General features: G+C 34.3%; 1 protein-coding gene across 6 annotated transcripts in view; it reads left to right on the top strand.

Annotated features, from left to right (window-relative positions):
* Positions 1 to 20,482, top strand: part of LOC123537972 (dipeptidyl peptidase 4-like) — a 242,045-nt gene that overhangs the window by 191,288 nt on the left and 30,275 nt on the right. For all 6 annotated transcript variants that reach the window (XM_053529935.1, XM_053529932.1, XM_053529933.1 and 3 more), the window contains exons 2-8: positions 8,586 to 8,700; positions 9,262 to 9,357; positions 15,323 to 15,420; positions 16,515 to 16,589; positions 17,255 to 17,307; positions 18,501 to 18,576; positions 20,102 to 20,231. In XM_053529935.1, the coding sequence (XP_053385910.1) occupies positions 8,586 to 8,700; positions 9,262 to 9,357; positions 15,323 to 15,420; positions 16,515 to 16,589; positions 17,255 to 17,307; positions 18,501 to 18,576; positions 20,102 to 20,231 (643 nt within the window). The remainder of the gene's footprint in view (positions 1 to 8,585; positions 8,701 to 9,261; positions 9,358 to 15,322; positions 15,421 to 16,514; positions 16,590 to 17,254; positions 17,308 to 18,500; positions 18,577 to 20,101; positions 20,232 to 20,482) is intronic.

Here is a 20,482-nt window from a genome sequence, read left to right on the forward strand (position 1 = left end):
ATCAACATTTCACATTGACTGAGCAGGTAATGGATACAAGGGTACTGTCAAGGGCATCCGAATACCAGTAGGGCACCGCCATCTTGGACTCATGCATATTCATTACAAATAGCCTCTATGCCAGTGTGTGTCCGTACATCTTTACAAAAATCTATAGTGAAATGCATGCTATAAACAGCAGGCTGACAAAGAACAATACTTCGTATATAGTACTAACCCGTGCATTGAATATTTGATACTGTAGAAATAGAGATTAATATAATGAATATGCATAATCTAAAAATAGACTCCTGCCAAATAACCATGTTATGAATTGTCGCTGGATACGTGGTGTTTTATAGCTTTAGATATATCTGTGCAATTTGAAAATGCTTAAGTGCTTCTTTTCATTTTTAACCTGCCTAGATCCTTTTCTCACGCTTCGTAAATGAATATGTGAAATGTTTTTGTGTATATAATATGCAGGTATTCGCTTGTGTTAATCACGTGACAAAAATTATGAGAGAGTGCTACTTCTATACAGAATTTCGAAACATAAAGTAACTAACAGACCTTCATCACTGTTATATTAAACATTTGTAATATGATTTTCTTAAAAGGCAATTCATTGTATATGCGCTAGAAGGAACCTTTTGGTCAACTAAATCTTGTTTTACCTAAATGTTAATTAAAGACGCTAAGAAAAACCCACGACTGCTTTTGATCATGTTGTGAGTTTATTACTAGATAAGTTCAGATGAACGAATGAATGTTATCTTGTTCATGTAACATTGTCGAAAGTAGCATTTTTCGCTAAATGTCACGTGGGTACACGGATATCTTGAAATGTATTTAGAAGCCATTTGTTTTTGTGTTACACTATAGGCGTTGCATTTGTTTTGTACAAAGAGATACTAAACATGTTACATTAAAGTTACGATCGTGTAAGAAGCAATCTAAGACGGGTGTTTGTTACTTTTCAAAAGTTGAATATTACTGAAGTATGTCAAAATATTAGCATTTGTTAAGATTAAAATTTGCGTAAACATGTATTACCTTAGAAGTTATTCCTATGCAAGCTTACGTTTTCAGTTGTAACGAAACTTTCATTAAACACTTTATATAATTATTTGCCGGTAACATATGAAAAAGTCAGTTCCAACATTGTTCATGCAGTCATTTCATTTAAGTAGGTTGCTCAGATATTGTCATAACTTTGCCACTGACGGCATTTTACTTAGCGCGTGTAACGCTTTTCCTTTTAGGAGTTCCCTTGGGAAATTTGCAATCACTTTAATACTATATATTGAATATTTCCGAGAACAGATTCCTAGGAAGAAAAGAAATAAGAAGTCCTTCATGATACTTTTACAGTAATTTCTTAAAAAGCATAAATGTCATTTTATGAGAAGGGATTGTTACTTGGGAAACGTATATATATAAGCTAACACTTCCTAAACAGGTCAAACTATTAAACATATTGAAAGACAAACTACCTAGAATGTGTAATAGTAAAATATTAAAAGTTTACTTTTGTGTTGAAATTCGCGTACTTATTTGTCGTTACGCAAATGATACAGCGTGGGTGTTTTGTGCGTTTCATTGATTTAAGGATTATTGCATTTCAGTGTTTTCCATCAAGTACAAAAATGTGTATTGAGATCAAAGTTGACTTAAATTTGTACTTTACTCTGTATATTAGACTTTAAGTCCTTACGTTCATTTCTGATGATCTTTATGTTCGCCAGTTCAAGTGTATCTCTTTTCCACGATACCAGCGCGGGTTACTAAATATGATGTAACAAAGTTTATGCCTATCAATATAAGTAACAAAGCTTTATTAAGCACTCGACATAATAATGATAAAAATTAACAATGTTTCCTCTTGTCGCGCCATATATAATTAATGAGAAATAAACTTGCAGATGAGGCAATGCAATCAATAAAGTTTCGGAGATTAATGGCGTTATGATGTGTATCTCCAACAATTATATGTCGTCTTATATTTTAAGTCTTTCGTAAGCCATTGTAGTGAAGATTGGTTTGAGATAACAGACATTGGTTATTCTACTTCTGTGCTTATTCAGGATATATGCATTAAAATGGTTTTAGGTACAAATGGCTATTAAATCCACGGCAACGCTGATGTGAATACAAAATTTATGATATCAAACCAACGTACTTGAAAGCAACGCTGATGTGCATCCGTATTTATACTGTGACTGTATATGTCCGTTTCTACCATTAATACTAGTATACCGAACAATATAAAAATATTTTAAGTCTTTTAAGTTTATCATTACGGGAGTTTGTGCAAGATTTTTCAAACTGAGTTTTACAAATTCGTTTGTTATATGTACTTTACATGTACTAATTACTTTTGCTTAGAAAGAAGTGAAAACTGCCAGATATACATGATCTACTTTGTGTTTTCGACAAAACGTAGTTATTTCATGGCTCCAAATTTGTCATTATCGTTGCCGCTGTCTCGTGTTATATTGCAGACGAAATGACGAACATATTTAACAACATGCATATTTCAATATGATTTTAAAAATGTATCCAAGCGGTTGTTATTTACAAAAATCCGTTTTGCTAAAATCATTAATATTGTTATTTCATTACCATTCTATTATCTACTTAGTATTAATTCGAGCAATTTGATTCGTTTAGCCAAGTTTACAAAGAAATGAATCTCATTGTTATTATTTTTTCTAGAGTTCATGCATGTGTAGACACTTGCCGGGTCTTTATTCAACATGCACGTTAAAGACGCATGAACACCAGAAAAGTAATTTAGTTCTGTAATACTATAACTGTTAGGAAACCTTAGATTTGTAACCAGAAGACATGCGTTATCTACAGCAGTTACCAAATTAAATCATAAAATAAATGTAATATGATATATTAATATAATTCAAGTTTGTGAAGCAAAGAATAATAGTCATTTGTCGTGGAAAAAACAAAATCCTTTAATTGCATGCCTTGAATGATTGAATAATGTATAGCTCTGGTAGCAAAGAAACAAAAGCTATCAGATAGTCAACATCTACCGAAAGAAAACAATTTAATCTAGCAATCGATACATATCAGATGAGATGTTACAAGCCAGGGCAGTGACTAAGAGATCGCTGCCTTTGATTGATAATACTCGTTTTTTCATGTCTGAATACACTGAACTATTTAGTCAAGACAACTGATATATTGGTAGGCATGTATTTAGGAAAATTGGCCTAGCTGGAATACAAATCCATGTCTTGTCTTCATGTTATTTTAATGGAATACTTGCTTTTTCTGGAAGGGGTGGTTAGTATAAATGATGATGGTTCAGAAAAAAAGTTTGTTTTTTTTAATTTATCATAATTATGTAACGTATATCTGATAGCTGGCATTTAGAGCACGACATGTTTGAGTGACTAGCTGCTTAGTGCAGCATTTCATAAAGCAGTATTATGCCCCCGAAGGGAGGCATATAGTTTTTGAACCGTCTGTCTGTCGGTCTGTCGGTCTGTCAGTCTGTCGGTCTGTCCGCATTTTTCATGTCCGGTCCATATCTTTGTCATCGATGGATGGATTTTCAAATAACTTGGCATGAATGTGTACCACAGTAAGACGACGTGTCGCGCGCAAGACCCAGGTCCGTAGCTCAAAGGTCAAGGTCACACTTAGACATTAAAGGTTATTGCATTGATGGGCGTGTCCGGTCCATATCTTTGTCATCGATGGATGGATTTTCAAATAACTTGGCATGAATGTGTACCACAGTAAGACGACGTGCCGCGCGCAAGACCCAGGTCCGTACCTCAAAGGTCAAGGTCACACTTAGACATTAAGGGATAGTGCATTGATGGGTGTGTCCGGTCCATATCTTTGTCATCGATGGATGGATTTTCAAATAACTTGGCATGAATGTGTACCACAGTAAGACGACGTGTCATGCGCAAGACCCAGGTCCGTAGCTCAAAGGTCAAGGTCACACTTAGACATTAAGGGATAGTGCATTGATGGGTGTGTCCGGTCCATATCTTTGTCATCGATGGATGGATTTTCAAATAACTTGGCATGAATGTGTACCACAGTAAGACGACGTGTCGCGTGCAAGACCCAGGTCCGTACCTCAAAGGTCAAGGTCACACTTAGACATTAAGGGATAGTGCATTGATGGGTGTGTCCGGTCCATATCTTTGTCATCGATGGATGGATTTTCAAATAACTTGGCATGAATGTGTACCACAGTAAGACGACGTGTCGCGTGCAAGACCCAGGTCCGTATCTCAAAGGTCAAGGTCACACTTAGACATTAAGGGATAGTGCATTGATGGGCGTGTCCATTCCATATCTTTGTCATCGATGGAAGGATTTTCAAATAACTTGGCATGAATGTGTACCACAGTAAGACGACGTGTCATGCGCAAGACCCAGGTCCGTAGCTCAAAGGTCAAGGTCACACTTAGATGTTAAAGGTCTTTTTTCATGATAGTGCATTGATGGGCGTGTCCGGTCCATATCTTTGTCATTCATGCATGGATTTTAAAATAACTACGCATAAATGTGTGACACAGTAAGACGACGTGTCGCGCGCAAGACCCAGCTCCGTAGGTCAAAGGTCCTAAACTCGAACATCGGCCATTACTATTCATTTAAAGTGCCATCGGGGGCATGTGTCATCCTATGGAGACAGCTCTTGTTTTTGTTCATGGTATATCGAGAAAACAGCGGTTACGAATTTGATGACTTCAAATAAACTTCCTAGTTAATAGTTGCGTTTTTACTGATTGTTATTTACAAATATAATGCTCAAATTATCCATTTAAATTAACACTTTAGTTAAAAGAAGTAGCACCTTAAAAATACATTGATCATATTAACTACAGGTATCAAGGTATAAATTATTTGATTCTCTGCGAAAGGTTGGTGATTCTACAAGAGTGACCGCCCTTGCCAATAAGATATAGATATTCCCATATCGCCATATCAGTATATAGGGCACCAGCTTCACTTGTGTCACATAAAAAAAGCAAATGTACTGCCTTTTTTCTCAATAATATAAATTTGAATATACAGGGACAATGCTAATATAGCGAATAATCAGAACTAACGGGTTGGCATATATATAGGCTTGGAGCTTTACAAGAACGGAACATTACATCTTTGTAATTAATTTAATATTTACGATTTTTTCATGTTAATAAGATTGACTGCTTTAAATTACAAAGAGCAAATTGAAATTTTTTAAGTGCTAACTTTGGCATTTAAAATATCCTTGTGTTTTCTTCGACTTTTGTCATTCCGGAAGAATAATTCCTGTTTTGATATTTCTTTCTACAATCGTTCATGTCAGTAAATTCATCTGTCAGCTACACTGTCAATAATGCATGCAATTTTGCTCTGTTTCCATGGCAACGGCTAGTTACATTTTGTCGTAAAATCACTATTTCGGCTATATTTTTATCGACAAAATGAGGCTTAAAGACATATAATCTGTCTTGGCCAAACAAATATAATAAACGAGTGACGTCAGTTTATGTTTTTTAGGGTTTTATTACAACGAGTCATTTACTCTATTTAGACAGTTTATTACCACAGTCATAGCATAGGGCAAGACGGCCTATTTTCGAAGATTGTTTGCTGGTAAAAATGTACATGCAATGCAATACAAGAAATTCCAAAAGAAACAATTACTCATCTGCCGGGCACCAGTTTGTAATCATTTTTAAACGGGTGCCTTGAACAGCAAAAAATAAAAAAATATAGTATTGCTGGTGTAAATGATTAAGATTATTTCATTAATTGTGCCGATGGCGGCTTTTTATTGTCTTAAATTGCTTTCACTTTTTAGGATTTCCTTTGGGAATACAGTTTCTGAAACACCGTTATCAAATGTTTCCAGGGAATGATGGACAGATAAACAAAATAAAACATCGCTGACGATATTTTTGTAGTAATTTCGTGAAGACATCAATGACAATTGTAATTTTAGAGGCTAACTAAAGACGACAAGCTCAAGCAATATATTTGGCAGGAGCTATACATAAAACTGGTATTGAAGTTCACAAATCGCAATTTATATGTAAGAAGATTGTACCGTAATTGTAACGAGGGAGTTGATAATGATAGATTTTCGTATAGTGTCGTTTACTTGAGCGCGGATATACATATCAGGACAGCTTTCCTATTTTGATTAAATGCAAACAAATTGGACGTTTTTTTTTTTTTCCACATAGTATTTTGATGTCATCGGAAAGCGAACTCTGTTCAAGTCAACGTTTCATATGTCATAGTATTTACAACGGCTTTTAGACAATCTTCTTCTCGTATTAACTACGTAATAGCAAGACGATGATATCATTTTTGTTGTGCTTACATTTTATATCAAATGACGAATTTTTAAGCTTTTTTAGTGGTGAGAGAAGACCCCTATGTGTTCCTCTGGGTATTAGTTCAGGCATTGCCACGTGATCTTCAACTTTGTTTGTAATTTAAACATGCAGAATACGTCCATTGGGTATATATATATATATATATATATATATATATATATATATTTCATACAGAGGCATTTCTAGTTTCGTTGTGATTTCTTAGAGTTTTGTCATTCCCAAATGATGATGCTCGATTTAATGTTTCTTATACATAATTGTCCAGTTTAGTAAAATCAAATGTAAGCCACTCAGAAGGTAATGCATGAATTGGTGGTCTGTTTCAAAGGCATATAAGCTGTTTTTGCCAAACAGATATAATAACAGAGTAACATCAAATTCTATTTAGTCTATTCAGGATGATAGATTACAAGAAAGAGTCATTTTATGAGAGGTATGATATAGACAAAGGATAATATATTGGTTAAAGATATAAAATGAAAACGTTTATATGTATAAAAACCATTATGCATCAAGCTTAATATTATAAGATTCTTTCACTGGTTATAGGTGCAGATGGGAATTTCCGGCCTCGAGGGTAACTGTTTAGGCGGTAACGAGGTTCCTACCGAGTTACCGCCTAAACAGTTACCCGAGAGCCGGATATTCCCTTCTGCACCTATAACCAGTGACAGAATCTTTTTCTTGCATACCGATATCAAGATATAATAATAAAAATAAAATCAATCGAACGGCTTTCTTTTTAGAACTATTTCTTATAGCAGCGTATTTAAACAAAGCGCGGGAAATCAACGTCCGTAAACAGGAAAGACGTCATGACGTTCCAAAGACAAATAACAATGTTTAGTTCCGGTTTTGTTTTATTAGTTCCAGCATAACGTTATGATTTTTTTATAAAATAACCTGTTTTGAATCGAGAAATATACTATCAGGAACAAAGAGGAACTGTCAAGGTATTGGATTTTTATTCCGATTTTTCGAAATAAAATATAAATAACTACATAAATCTTCTACATATATGTAGTTCGTAATACGTCATTTAAAGCACGAGAGTTATCTTACACCCTGGGGTGTAAGATGGATTTTTCCAGCACCGGTAAAAATACCGGAAATTGCCGTCTGGTATGCAAGAAAGTACACACTTAATACTTTAACATGTGTAGCTAAATACGGCACAACCACTAAAAACTGGATGTTTTAACGAACGAATGTTATAGCATAACAATTCGTTATAATGTAGCACTACATACACAATTGATTACATATTTGATAAACTACTTTAAATTGAATATATTTGAAGAGGAATTACAATATTTAAGTAAATATCTATTGATAAAATATTGATGTGAAGGATAGGCATAGGGTATCTTTCAGATGGGTTATCTGTATGGCAATGTGTTTTGTGTTTTTGGACATTTTTATATTTTAAACAAGCTAATATATAAACGAAAATTCAAAATTCAACAGCATTTTATGGCATCTGGTACAGTCTCGCAACTTGCATGTAAATAATTTGATACTCTTTATAAATACAAATGTAAGTCTTTATCCTATTGTTATCTATGTCATACAAAATCCCCATTCATTTGACATTGTTTTGCAGTATCAAGCACGCACTCGACATGATATAATATATATTTAATGAGAAATAAACACGCAGATCAAGCAATGCAATCAATAAAGTTTCCAAGATAAGAAGCATTAAGATTTGTGTGTGCAACAATAAAACATGGTCTTGTATTGTAAGCATTTCGTAAGCCATTGTTGTAAAGATCGATTCTAGATAAAGACATTGATTGATCAATTTCTGCAGTAATCCAGTGCAAGAAATTACTTGTACACGCACTTTTTGGCATGATTTTTCTTGTCTACAACCAAAACGACCGTTACATCCACAAAAATGTTAGTGCCCTATAAAATCAGACTGTGGCAGAATTCGTTGGTTTCTGGTACTTCGGGATTATGGTGTCCAATAACACTTTTTCACAATAAATAATGGACTTCCGCATAAGCCAAAGATAGATTGCATGAGATACTTGTTCTGTGTTACACACACATTCAATAAAAGCCGGTCTCCTGTTAGTTTGCTTGATTGTGCTGTATGCACAGATATATTGCTATTCAGAAATGATATTCTGTTCTACAGATCAAGGATTTAAAACACGTACTTGCTTACAGATTCTTTTTGGCACAATTCATGAATTCAGGCCCTGTTTTATATTTCAGGAATTGGTTGGAACTACAATAGAGAAACGAAACTGGCGTGGTATCGTAATTGCCCTACTCGTAATAGTGACAGTGCTTGCTCTTATTGTAACAGCAATTGTACTGGTTACTCCTAGTAAGTTTGTAGTTTTACATATTTCCAACCACATATGTATTTAATATTACTATATGAGTTGACAAAATATATAAATCGACGTTCCATAGTCTATGCTATTAAGCGGTATATTGTTCAGCATTAAATTGTACCGGGTTTTAATTCAAAATTTGGAGAAATCGAGAATCTTATTTTTAATGTTAAGTAGGAAAACCTATTGTCCGAGGTCCAAAAAGTTGAAAACATGCACCTTGAACTGAAGAGGAACATTCAGTACAAGCATGGTAGATTGCACTAGATTTGAATATATTTTACATGAATTCGATATTTTTGCGAAAATGTTAAAGTTACATTATTGTGTCGTATTTTCTATGACTGTGTTTGGGGTAATATGTGCTTCTACCCTTACCCTTATTCTTAATTTCTAAATTTGCAAAACTATAGAGTAAGGGCCAACACAGGACAATACTATTGTTCTGGAAAATACTGTAAACAAGGAGATGATTTGTCATTATAATTGCTAGGACAACACTGACTTAAAATAAATATGTTATTTTATTTTACTTTTCTGTTTTATTTTAGAAACTTTAGACGAGCATGTGGGTTCCAAAATTAGTTTCCAAAGTTTTATACGAAATGAATATGAACCGAGACAATTCCAGCCAATCTGGTTGCCAGGTAAGGCGTTTATTCATATACTGTCATATTAAAGTTACACATTCACTATGTGACAAAATGAAAAAAATAAATAAACATTTTGAAGAATTTGATACAAAATATATTTATGCCATTGAATAACAGCAAAAGTAGTTAAAACTGGTCTTGTTGTATTATCGCCTGTAAACTGTTAATTTTATTATTATTACTCCTTTCGAAAAAACATTGTTCTTGAACTGTATAGTTATGCTTCCCTAACGTTTCTGCAGGAAGATAGATCTACGAAATACCAATTTTGTATTTTTTGAATGTTTCGCTTTACAAGGCGATTCTTATGCCATGGAAAAGAATGAGGATGAATATGTGTCGTATTTATCAGCTGTTATACGGAAATGGTAACAACGTCTGACTAGTATATAAAGTACATATCGCGAAAATATGTTGCATAAATAGTAAATAATTTCTGGCAAAAACGTTTATGACATGGGGTAGATGGTAGTATTAATTCCCCTCGAAGCGTTTTTCTACAATGAAATAATTCTAATCAGAGTTTACTTGCTCAAAACTTGTTCTCACTTTCTTTAGCGCCGAATGTCTACTCTAATTAAGACATTGTAGAATAGTCTCGTCTGCAATACGGTTATACGTACGTACCTAAGTGTTTACAATCAATGATACAATGCACCTGTAGATAACATGTAAAAAGTCTTTGCGGAACCGTATTACCACCCCGTCGCTTCTCTTTATTGACAGTAATGTAGCGGTACGAAGCTCTTTCTTAACTCTCTTGTTTATGATTGCATGTGTGTTAGCTTTATTGGAGTGTAATTTTGACGTCAGTAATATCTTTAAACACTATAATATGAACAAAGTTTATTACGCAGATTTTCCAACATGGAACTGTTACAAACATGTAATTTATCAAATAACTTGCATTCAAGAGTTCTAATTTTCCGGGTTTTTTTTCACCTCCAGTAGGAGAATACTTTTGGAAATTTGTCGAAAACTAGTTCATCCTAGTTATGTATTATACGCTTTCAAATCGTTTCCAATAATTACGACGGAGTGTTATTAATGCAGTAGGATTTGGCACAAGTTATTAGAACATTATCAAACCCCCACTTAGCAAATTTACAAGTCAGTTGCAATAGCAAGAATATTAATGAAGTTACATTAAGTTAAAAAATCAGATCTTTACGTTTCTTTCTAAACTATCATAATCTTTAGTAATTGCAAATACAACGAAACAAAAAGCTACATGCAAGCGATACTGTTTATTTTTGGAGACTCGAGTTGAAAGCATAATGATATTTGTCTACATTAAAAAAGATGTATAAAAACTTTCGCAACCAGGTGATGTACGATAATAAAATGCATTGTGTATCTAATTTTCGGCGATTGATATCAAATATTGAATTAGATATTTGAGCCGTGCCATGGGAAAACCAACATAGTGGGTGTGCGACCAGCATGGATCCAGACCAGCCTGCGCATCCGCGCAGTCTGGTCAGGCTCCATGCTGTTCGCTTTTTTAAGCCTATTGGAATTGAAGAAACTGTTAGCGAACAGCATGGATCCTGACCAGACTGCGCGGATGCGCAGGCTGGTCTGGATCCATGCTGGTCGCACACCCACTATGTTGGTTTTCTCATGGCACGGCTCATTTTATTATTATGTGACAAACGATGACGACAGCAATAGGTGATGTACGATAATAAAATGCATTGTGTATCTAATTTTCGGCGATTGATATCAAATATTGAATTAGATATTTGAGCCGTGCCATGGGAAAACCAACATAGTGGGTGTGCGACCAGCATGGATCCAGACCAGCCTGCGCATCCGCGCAGTCTGGTCAGGCTCCATGCTGTTCGCTTTTTTAAGCCTATTGGAATTGAAGAAACTGTTAGCGAACAGCATGGATCCTGACCAGACTGCGCGGATGCGCAGGCTGGTCTGGATCCATGCTGGTCGCACACCCACTATGTTGGTTTTCTCATGGCACGGCTCATTTTATTATTATGTGACAAACGATGACGACAGCAATATTCGAACAATATTCGAAACGGAATCTATAGTTTCATATGGACATGTATAGCTGTTTATATTGCCAAAGTCGTGGTCTGAAATTGTTATAAGACACAGAGCAAAATCTCCCAGAATCTCGAAACGCATAAATGAGATTTCGTTTATCAGCGAATACTCAGTCCTTGCTCTTTATAAAATTAGCTTCTATGCATCACAGCGATACTTGATTTCACAAGCAAAAACGATTAGCTTCGATTCTTATGTTTGTCATTTCTTTGATTTAGCCTTTTGATGTCGACTATATGGATATGAAATATATGCATCGCAAAGGGCTCTTGTCATCAAGATAAATTTAAAACTCGCTAATATGAGTCCGCTTTAGTTTGTTTTGATCGATTCAATTAACAAATACAGCCCTGAAATGATACAATTACTTCGAAATGAAATGCTACTCTCGGGACTGAAATGTTACATTTTGGACTGAAACACATATGTATCAGTATTTAATACAGAATTTGAAATAACACTGATACCAATTTAAGATATAACAATAAAGGTAAAGCACATTGTATTTTTATTGAAAGAGGTATTGTTTTTATAGGTTGCACGCGGAATATGAATAATCAGTGCTATACCGAGCTGTTCTCGAAGGAATAATCAAACAGGCGTAAATGGCCGATTTCGCTGATTATATTAATGTCGGAAGTGAAATCAAATACTTTATACCACACCACCATTAACACGGCATTATAATCCCGCTACCTAAAAGCATTTGCTTATGAATAATAAACTCTTTTTGCTTAAGCAAATGGCGTGATGACGTCGTATTTGATGAATGCGTTTCACACTTGCCATTTTGTATTAATGGGTATATATTTGTCTTTCATATCATATTAATGGAAATACTGGCTTTTAAAAGTAATACCATCTTCTGCTGTTATTCTTAGAGTTTTTGAGATACGCAGTGATAATGGAAATATTTTGAAGTGACATTTGTTGCACGTAACCCAACGAAGAACAAGACCCTGTCAAATTTAAAATGTGAGAATTCTGTTCAGGCCGCTGGCATTGTTTTCTTACACTTACTATTACCGTGTTCAGATTACGTTTTTAATCCTATATAAACTTGGGTTTATTTTTTAAACTCGTTTGCGTCCACACTGTATGTGGTGTAAACCGTGAATTATGTAAAGGTCAAGTGGGTTCTGTAATATAGCATTAAAACTACCTCGGTAAGTGGTTTTAATACTATATTAAAAAGTAATACTACATTATTTTACAAGTGTGAACGCAAATGTGAGTTATAACTAGTTTTACAATCCCAAATCTACAGATCTTACCTTTTGGTAAAAGAATACCATGTGTTTCTCTTTGTATCAAACAATTGATGCTATGCCTGGCATAAGTAATTGGAGTGTTGATGAAACAAAAACATTAAATTGCGATATGGAGTCATATTGATGCTCAAAATGGACTATAGATGGAATGAACAGAAATTCTTAGATGAACACAGAAGTTTAAACATTGATGACTCCTTCTTATTTCTGTTAGCCTCCTTCTTTGTAACCTTTTTTACTTATTGCAAAATATTTGTTAACTTCCAACATTGCATGCATATATTTAAACCACATTTCTTTGCCTAGTGTGGACGCAAACTAGATTATATTATGATGGGTTTTAAATGTCAAATACCAATTATAGCCAATTAGTGCCTGATAAAAATAAAACCGATCTGCTAGTGTGAACACGGTTATATGTGATTTGATCATTTTGTATACTTATGTACAGTTCAACCTTTTTAAGTAAAGAATGTAAAATTTAATATAAAAAAAAATGTCCGGAATTATATATTCGTTCTTCCACCAGCATAAAAAGATGGAAACTCGCCCTGTCACCTATACTGCGTCGATATGACTAAAAACTCGATAAAACAAAACAAAAAAAAACAACAAATATTTGGAAACACTCCAGTCTCTAGGGACTGAAATTACAGTAATTTCTTTGACAATCAGTTGAGCAAACTTAATAACATCTTTCAAATTATAATGAGAACATATAATAGTTGTTAAGTTTGACAAAATTTTAATTGCGCTTTGCATCTCTTCGCGTAACTGGGAATCAGATTAGAACGAAAAAATGAGGACTGAGGGTTTATTATGTTTGAACAAGGCCGAGGTCCGCTTAAGGGGCGTGAGAGGTGTTGCACATTTCATTACCTCTCATGAACAGACTCAGTCAAACCGAGTCTGCTATTATTCTTCTTGGTTGCATTCTTTGCTTCCAACGAATCTTTTGACAGATTTTATTAAGACAATAGAATCCCCATTCTCAATTATGATAGGTTCGACAAAATCCCAAGACGAAATAGAGAACCATGGTAAACACCTGGTATACGAGAATGTTGAATTCCCATTGCGTGCTTTCTCATGACTAGATCTTTGCATAAGCAGTGGAAGTTTGATAGCAAGAAACAGTTCTGAGGACTACACTCTGTTCGGCTAAACATGTCAATGCAAATAAAAAGTATGCTATTGATTCTGTTTAAATGATCTGTTTGATTGGGATATGTACATTCTTACCTATACAAATCCTTTGGTATAATATAGGCCGCACTAATGTGTTTTCGGGTTTAATGTAATGTAAGGACTTCTATGCCTATTTCTTTGACATGATGTCCCTGGTTTCTAAAATGCAAAATATGTAAAAATAGTTTGGAGAGAGAAAGAAAAAGACAATTAGCTGGCAACAAGTCTAACATGACATACCATATGATGTTTTCAAATTTTTGTACATCTAAGTTTATTCATAACCGTTCTTGGTTGTCCATATGGGCAACACCTCCTGAAGAATGTTTTGGAGAATAGTACATGATACAGTAATGCTCTTCTTCCGATTCCTTAACGCGCAAGCGCAAGATGTACAGCGCCTTACACGGGACATCGATTGACAGTCCTAAAAATTGATACTTTTTTTCCTTTTGGAAGCAGAAGATCCAGTGACCCCTGGGTTCGTAATCAGTCTTCTGTCCACTAGACCAGCAAATGTGCAAATGTTTTATTATGTCAGCTGAACGAATTTTTTTTTAGGTTCTGATACTTTTATTATCCCCGTCATAGGTGTGTGTGGGTCGGGGAACCATCCGCACTCCACACCTTACAAGTTATATATAAATATGTATAAGCATAATATATGCAAGTGTGATTCATGGCATAGTATCATTATATATAGATATGAAAGAACTGTCATGATATATAACATGTATCTGGAAAGTTTAACATTGCATTAACACAAGTAGCGTTATGAAGTATATACAGATATGAAAGTGCAATCTGTCATGATATATAACATGTATCTAGAATCATTGCATCAACACAAGTATCATCATGAAGTATATACAGATACGAAAGTGTAAATTGTCATGGCATAACATATCTGTCATGACATATAACATATCTAGAAACACTGCATCAACACAAGTATCATTATGAATTATATACTATATACAGATATGAGAGTTTAATCTGTCATGATATATAACCTGTATCTAGAATCATTGCATCATTATGAAGTACATGTATATACAGATATGAAAGTGTGAACTGTCATGACATATAACATATCTAGAAACATTGCATCAACACAAGTATCATTATGAAGTATATACAGATATGAAAGTGTAAACTGTCATGATATGTATCTAGAAACATTGCATTTGCAAAACAATTAGTATAATACAGATGCGAAAATGCTATATGATACTTAACATATAATGCTGAAGTAGTAAAAGTATCAAATAAGCCTTTAAGAATAAGTGAGAGAAAGGGTTGTGCTCTGAACGAAAATTTTGTTGCAAATACATTATTTTGATAAGTTTGCAATCAATAGATTAATTAATACTAGTACAATGTCTGCAATTATTTTTTTGACTTCTTTGATGTTGTCTCTATTTCTTGAACAGGTGAGGAAGTATTCATTTACCAGAATCATGAAGGGGCGATTAAAGAGTTTAACTGTTTAGACAATTCGTCTACAGTTCTATTTGGAAATCTAACTTTTGTAAGTACTCTATGACGTTTCTGTATTCCTGACTTCCCGTATGTGAAATCATATATATGCACATGTAGTTATCAATGATTTATAAATTTCGAGAAAAGGGGTTAATATACTTTTGAACAGATTCTTTATTATTTGTATATTTAATACCAGTTGTGGCCTGTTGTTCATATACAACATGTAGTACGACCAAGTAAAAAAAAAGAACATGACTGTTCTGATCTGTTCTGTTCTAACGCTTGTTGGTCCGAAGTAAAAGATATTGGAGATAAATAATTTAAAAATATAAACAAAGAAAGAAATGCCGGGAGCAAATTATGCTGACTTTCAGTAATACCGTGAAAGGATTTACAAATGGAATTTCATGGGCAAGAAAGGTAAAAACGGCTCTTCCTTGGGGGATATGCAAAGTTCGTGGATTTTTTAATGTTGAATATAAAAAGAATGGGAATGACTTGTTCGTCGGGATTTACTTTTGTTGATTTACGCAATGACAGAAACTAAGTTCCGTACGAGTAAAAAAATATTCGCAATAATATGTATATGTTTTTCTTTGTAAGGAAATCTGATATAAAATGATTTTCGTTTCCCGTTACATGCACTTAATATACGTTTCAGCCATCGGACCGCGATTTAAATAATTAATTAATTTTCCATACTAGAAAATCGATAAAGCAAGCAAATTTACACCGAGTACATGGACTTGTTGCTTTTAATTGCAATCGATACTCTTACATCAACTGTTGTGCAATATATCAGGTACTCACATTAAAATTTTTTTGCCTTGTGTAACGTGACATCGGATAATAATGCTAGACTGTGTCTCATTTTGATACCGTTTAAATCTGTTTTAATACTAGTATTGTCAAACTGATTTTCAAAAATGAACTTTTAGAAGATATGCTATTACTAACTGTTTAGGAAAAGGCACTAAAAGTGATGTTTGGATATTGACTTGTTTAATTTGAAAGTTTAACAAACTTTTAAGAACGAAATATTTCTACCATAAACAGTGGCACTGAGTAGCTTTAACTCGTTGAAGATTATAGCAGAATTCATGGGAAAACAAATTAAACCTTATCCCTTTTCTATTCCAGAGAGAGCTCAATACAGACCAATTTAAACTATCGGCTGACAAACAATATGTATTATTCCAGTATGATATACATCATGTGAGTATAATTCAGTTAAATGTCAATTTACTTACCATTTTACACATGGCATATGACTCGACACACCGCCCCTGAAAACGATTTGTCGTCGTCCATTCTTTGCCAAAAATGATATTAGTACAGCTTGATTTGCCCCAAATACATCACTTGTCAGCCTTGAAGCGTTAGTTTTCACGTATAAGAATATTAAAATGCCCTACTGCAACAATTTTAATAAACAAACAGTCGTGATTGGTAAATTTTCGAAGCAGATTCTAATCAAGTGACAACTTAAACTTGAAAAAAAAAACAGATGTATACATGTACTAAAGTGTCTTATCCCTAAATGATTAATATAAGGTTTTAAATGTTAAATGTTTAAAACATCGTATAGCAACATAAAAATGTGTGTTGAACTAAAGACCGGCCAGTGGCAAAAACAATAGACCGCTGTTTGATATAAGGAGACCTGTATTAATATACCGTGAAATACATTTTTCAAATAGAGAAATAAAATCTTTTAAAATCTGTTTTGTGTCATAAGGGCCGTCCTTGCCGATACGAATTCATAGGTTTGTAGTTGGATATGATATTATAAACACACCATTTACTTATCGACATAATTCGTTTCTCTTTGGTAAGTAGGCAAAATATGGTTCAAAATTTCAGTTTATTTTCTTTTTCAGATCTACAGACATTCCACCATATCAAAATATAAAATTTTACATATACAATCCGGGTAAGTGCTCTTCATACAAGTTTCTGATACAATTTCTTGCGATCTATTGTTTCCTGTAAAATAACGCTAGCCCCGACTTCAAGGCAGTGACTCGGTAGATATTATTCTTGACGTTAGACAAGCCTACTTTATCACTGTAAGGTGGAACCCTGAACATACTTCTGGAGGAAGAATCTAGGAGGAAGAATCTAGGTGTCTCTTTAGTCTTTTGCATTGGCATGAACATGCTATACATTGGCAATGTGTACACATTAAACCAAGCGAATAGATTCTCTGTGCTTAAAAAGCCCGAATTTATACTTGTGGAGGACATGCAATAACATTCAACCACAAAATCTACAAAAATAAATTTTTATCACTGGCCTATAGGACGTTAACTATCAGGAATTATCCGTTCCCTGAACATCATTGTAATCCGCTTGATTATCAAGACTTTCCCTGAATTAATGAAATGCTCTAACTTACTCAATTTCATTAAGTGAACGGCCCTGATTTCCTGTCTCTGTAGTTGGTATTGATCAGGAAAAATATAATCCTACATTGCATTGTCCTGTGTTAATGAGACAGACAAACCCCAGCATAATTCCAGCCAGCTTTTGCATGCTAAACTGAACAATTCTCTCAGACTTATAAGTTCAGACGGTGATCAGATGCTTGTCGGGGAATTAAGGCAAAATGCTCACGAAGCCGTGTGTCCATTAATGCACTGCATACCGAAACTCTTTGAAGAAATTGCGCTAGTCATTGTCATGATAAATTAAATTGTATTATAGCATGCCGAATTGAACAGTTTAGACTTTGGCTATATCCATATGCTGGTGGAGAGATTTTATTTGTAGAATAAATTAATCACTTATAACCATCAATGCAGCATAAATGGTCTTCTTGATATCGGTTCAGTCAGGATTAATTATACAAAGACAATTTCATGCTAAAGAGAACAAAATGTTGTTATGAATTCATACATTTATTAGATGCTAGTCTGGGAGTATTGTACAAGTTGTTTACAGGAGCCATGAAAATCATTGCCATACTGCTACTTTTCGTCTAAAAACATGAAAATATTATGTAACTGGGCCAGCCATGAAAAGTATACCGTTAACTGTTATAAATTCTGCTGGGGACTATGTTCAAGGTAAAAAAGCCTTCAGGCCATATTCCATTTTTGATATTCTGTTTTCCTTCATTTTCAGGAAAAAATATGATTTAGCTGGTCCCTATGCAGAAGAATTCCAATATGTCAGCTGGTCGCCCACTGGACATAGTTTAGTAAGTACGATAGCACTCATGATAATGTTAGAAAAGGTTTTCCTCACATTAAGGTCCTGTACATCGTCAAAACTAGCAAACCCCATCTATGAGCGCAACTGGCAGACCCTTTAGTTGAACACCACTCGCAATCCTGATTATTGTTCTTTGTTGTTTTGAGACAAGTAGCACTGCATTCACTTTAAATGAACACCACTTGGAAACACGATTTTGTTCGTCTTTTGCTATTATGATAACAATTTGTGACCAATATAGATAAGCACCACTTGGAAACACGAATTTCGTACAGTTGCAATGCTCAGAGAGGTAAATTCACTACAATTCAGCTGCGCCATGAGAAAATCAACGGCGCCATGAGAAAATCAACATAGTGGCTTTGCGACCAGCATGGATCCAGACCAGCCTGCGCATCCGCGCACTTTGGTCAGGATCCATGCTTTTCGCTTTCAAAGCCTATTGCAATTAGAGAACCTGTTAGCGAGCAGCATGGATCCTGACCAGACTGCGCGGATGCGCAGGCTGGTCTGGATCCATGCTGCTGCGCAAACCCACTAAGTTGGTTTTCTCATGGCGCGGCTGACATGTTTTGTCAGGTCTGATCTTAATAAAGAGGATTTATCAACAGTTCGAACTAATACAGTCAGACATAGCTCTATGGGCATATGCAGTCGAATACTTAATATTAACATAAATATGAAAAAGTTTAAGGGATGTTTAAAACATTGTTATTGCCTTAAAATTCAATCACTAAAGCAACGATTACCAATTTATTAGTCCCGCCTACGTCTGCAAAATATGCAAAAGAGTTCCGTTTGTATGCATTACCGTATATTCAACTATAAGAATATTTTTTAAATAAAAGTCAAGAGAAATTCAACTTTTTAATTTAATTATAACATCACACACTTTAAATTAAAGTCTTACAGTTTATTTTGTTTATCATAATTCTGCTTTATATTAATTTAGTAATGACTAAAACTATGAAAGAACGATGACGTAACGGTGGTATTCAAAATTTCTTCTGATTGATTGCTTGAGTTTTCATTCAAACGGCTGTATCTTGTCGTGCGATTTTCATAAATTTTCATTGGTTTTAATGTCTTGATGTTTATTTCCTTTCTAAATAATAATGTTTTCAGGTGTTACACAATCAGTGTAATTTTAATATTACATATTTTACAACCTACGTTTGAATGATGTTTCAGCCCTGGCTTTTATAATTAATAGACCATTTCTCTACATAACAGCTTCTGCAGAGGTTGTTTGAAAAAAAAGTATTTCCTTTTATATGATAAAGAGTTGCCATCTACCGACAAAATGACAAATTCTGTTAACCTAAAAGATGGCAGCTGTTGTGTTTATTTTTATTTTTATCAGTTTTAAACTGGAATTCCGTTTTGAACTGGCAAATTGTTTAATTGTTTCAACTGTACACGTTATAAGCGTTTTTGCAGCTGTATTTGCGTGAGTTACGGTGGTAACAGTTCACCTTACATGAACCTTAAACATTGTTTACATTTTGCAGGTATGTATACAATACAATGATATATTCTACAGACGAGATCCTATTAAAGGCAGGTTTGAACAATATACGTTTGACGGTTTTGATGATATAGACCACATATATAATGGAGTGCCTGATTGGGTTTATGAAGGTAAGTTAAATATACTGTTGAATAGTTAAATTTCTTCAGTCAAACATACCTTTTTTCCCGAAGTCATTGTTATGTCAACTTCTTTTTCAGCTGGTCGTCGTTTCGTATGCTTGTGTTCAATCTATAAATACTTTATCCAATAGTTTAAATAGTCAATTTTAGTGAGTGCTGCTGGTGATCAGCGATCAGCGGTAATTCTAAAAAAAAAGTCGCATATCCAGATACGCGTGAGGTGTATATTATTCAAATGA

This window comes from Mercenaria mercenaria, chromosome 18, assembly GCF_021730395.1.
Source record: "Mercenaria mercenaria strain notata chromosome 18, MADL_Memer_1, whole genome shotgun sequence".
In the NCBI taxonomy this organism is placed as follows: domain Eukaryota; kingdom Metazoa; phylum Mollusca; class Bivalvia; order Venerida; family Veneridae; genus Mercenaria; species Mercenaria mercenaria.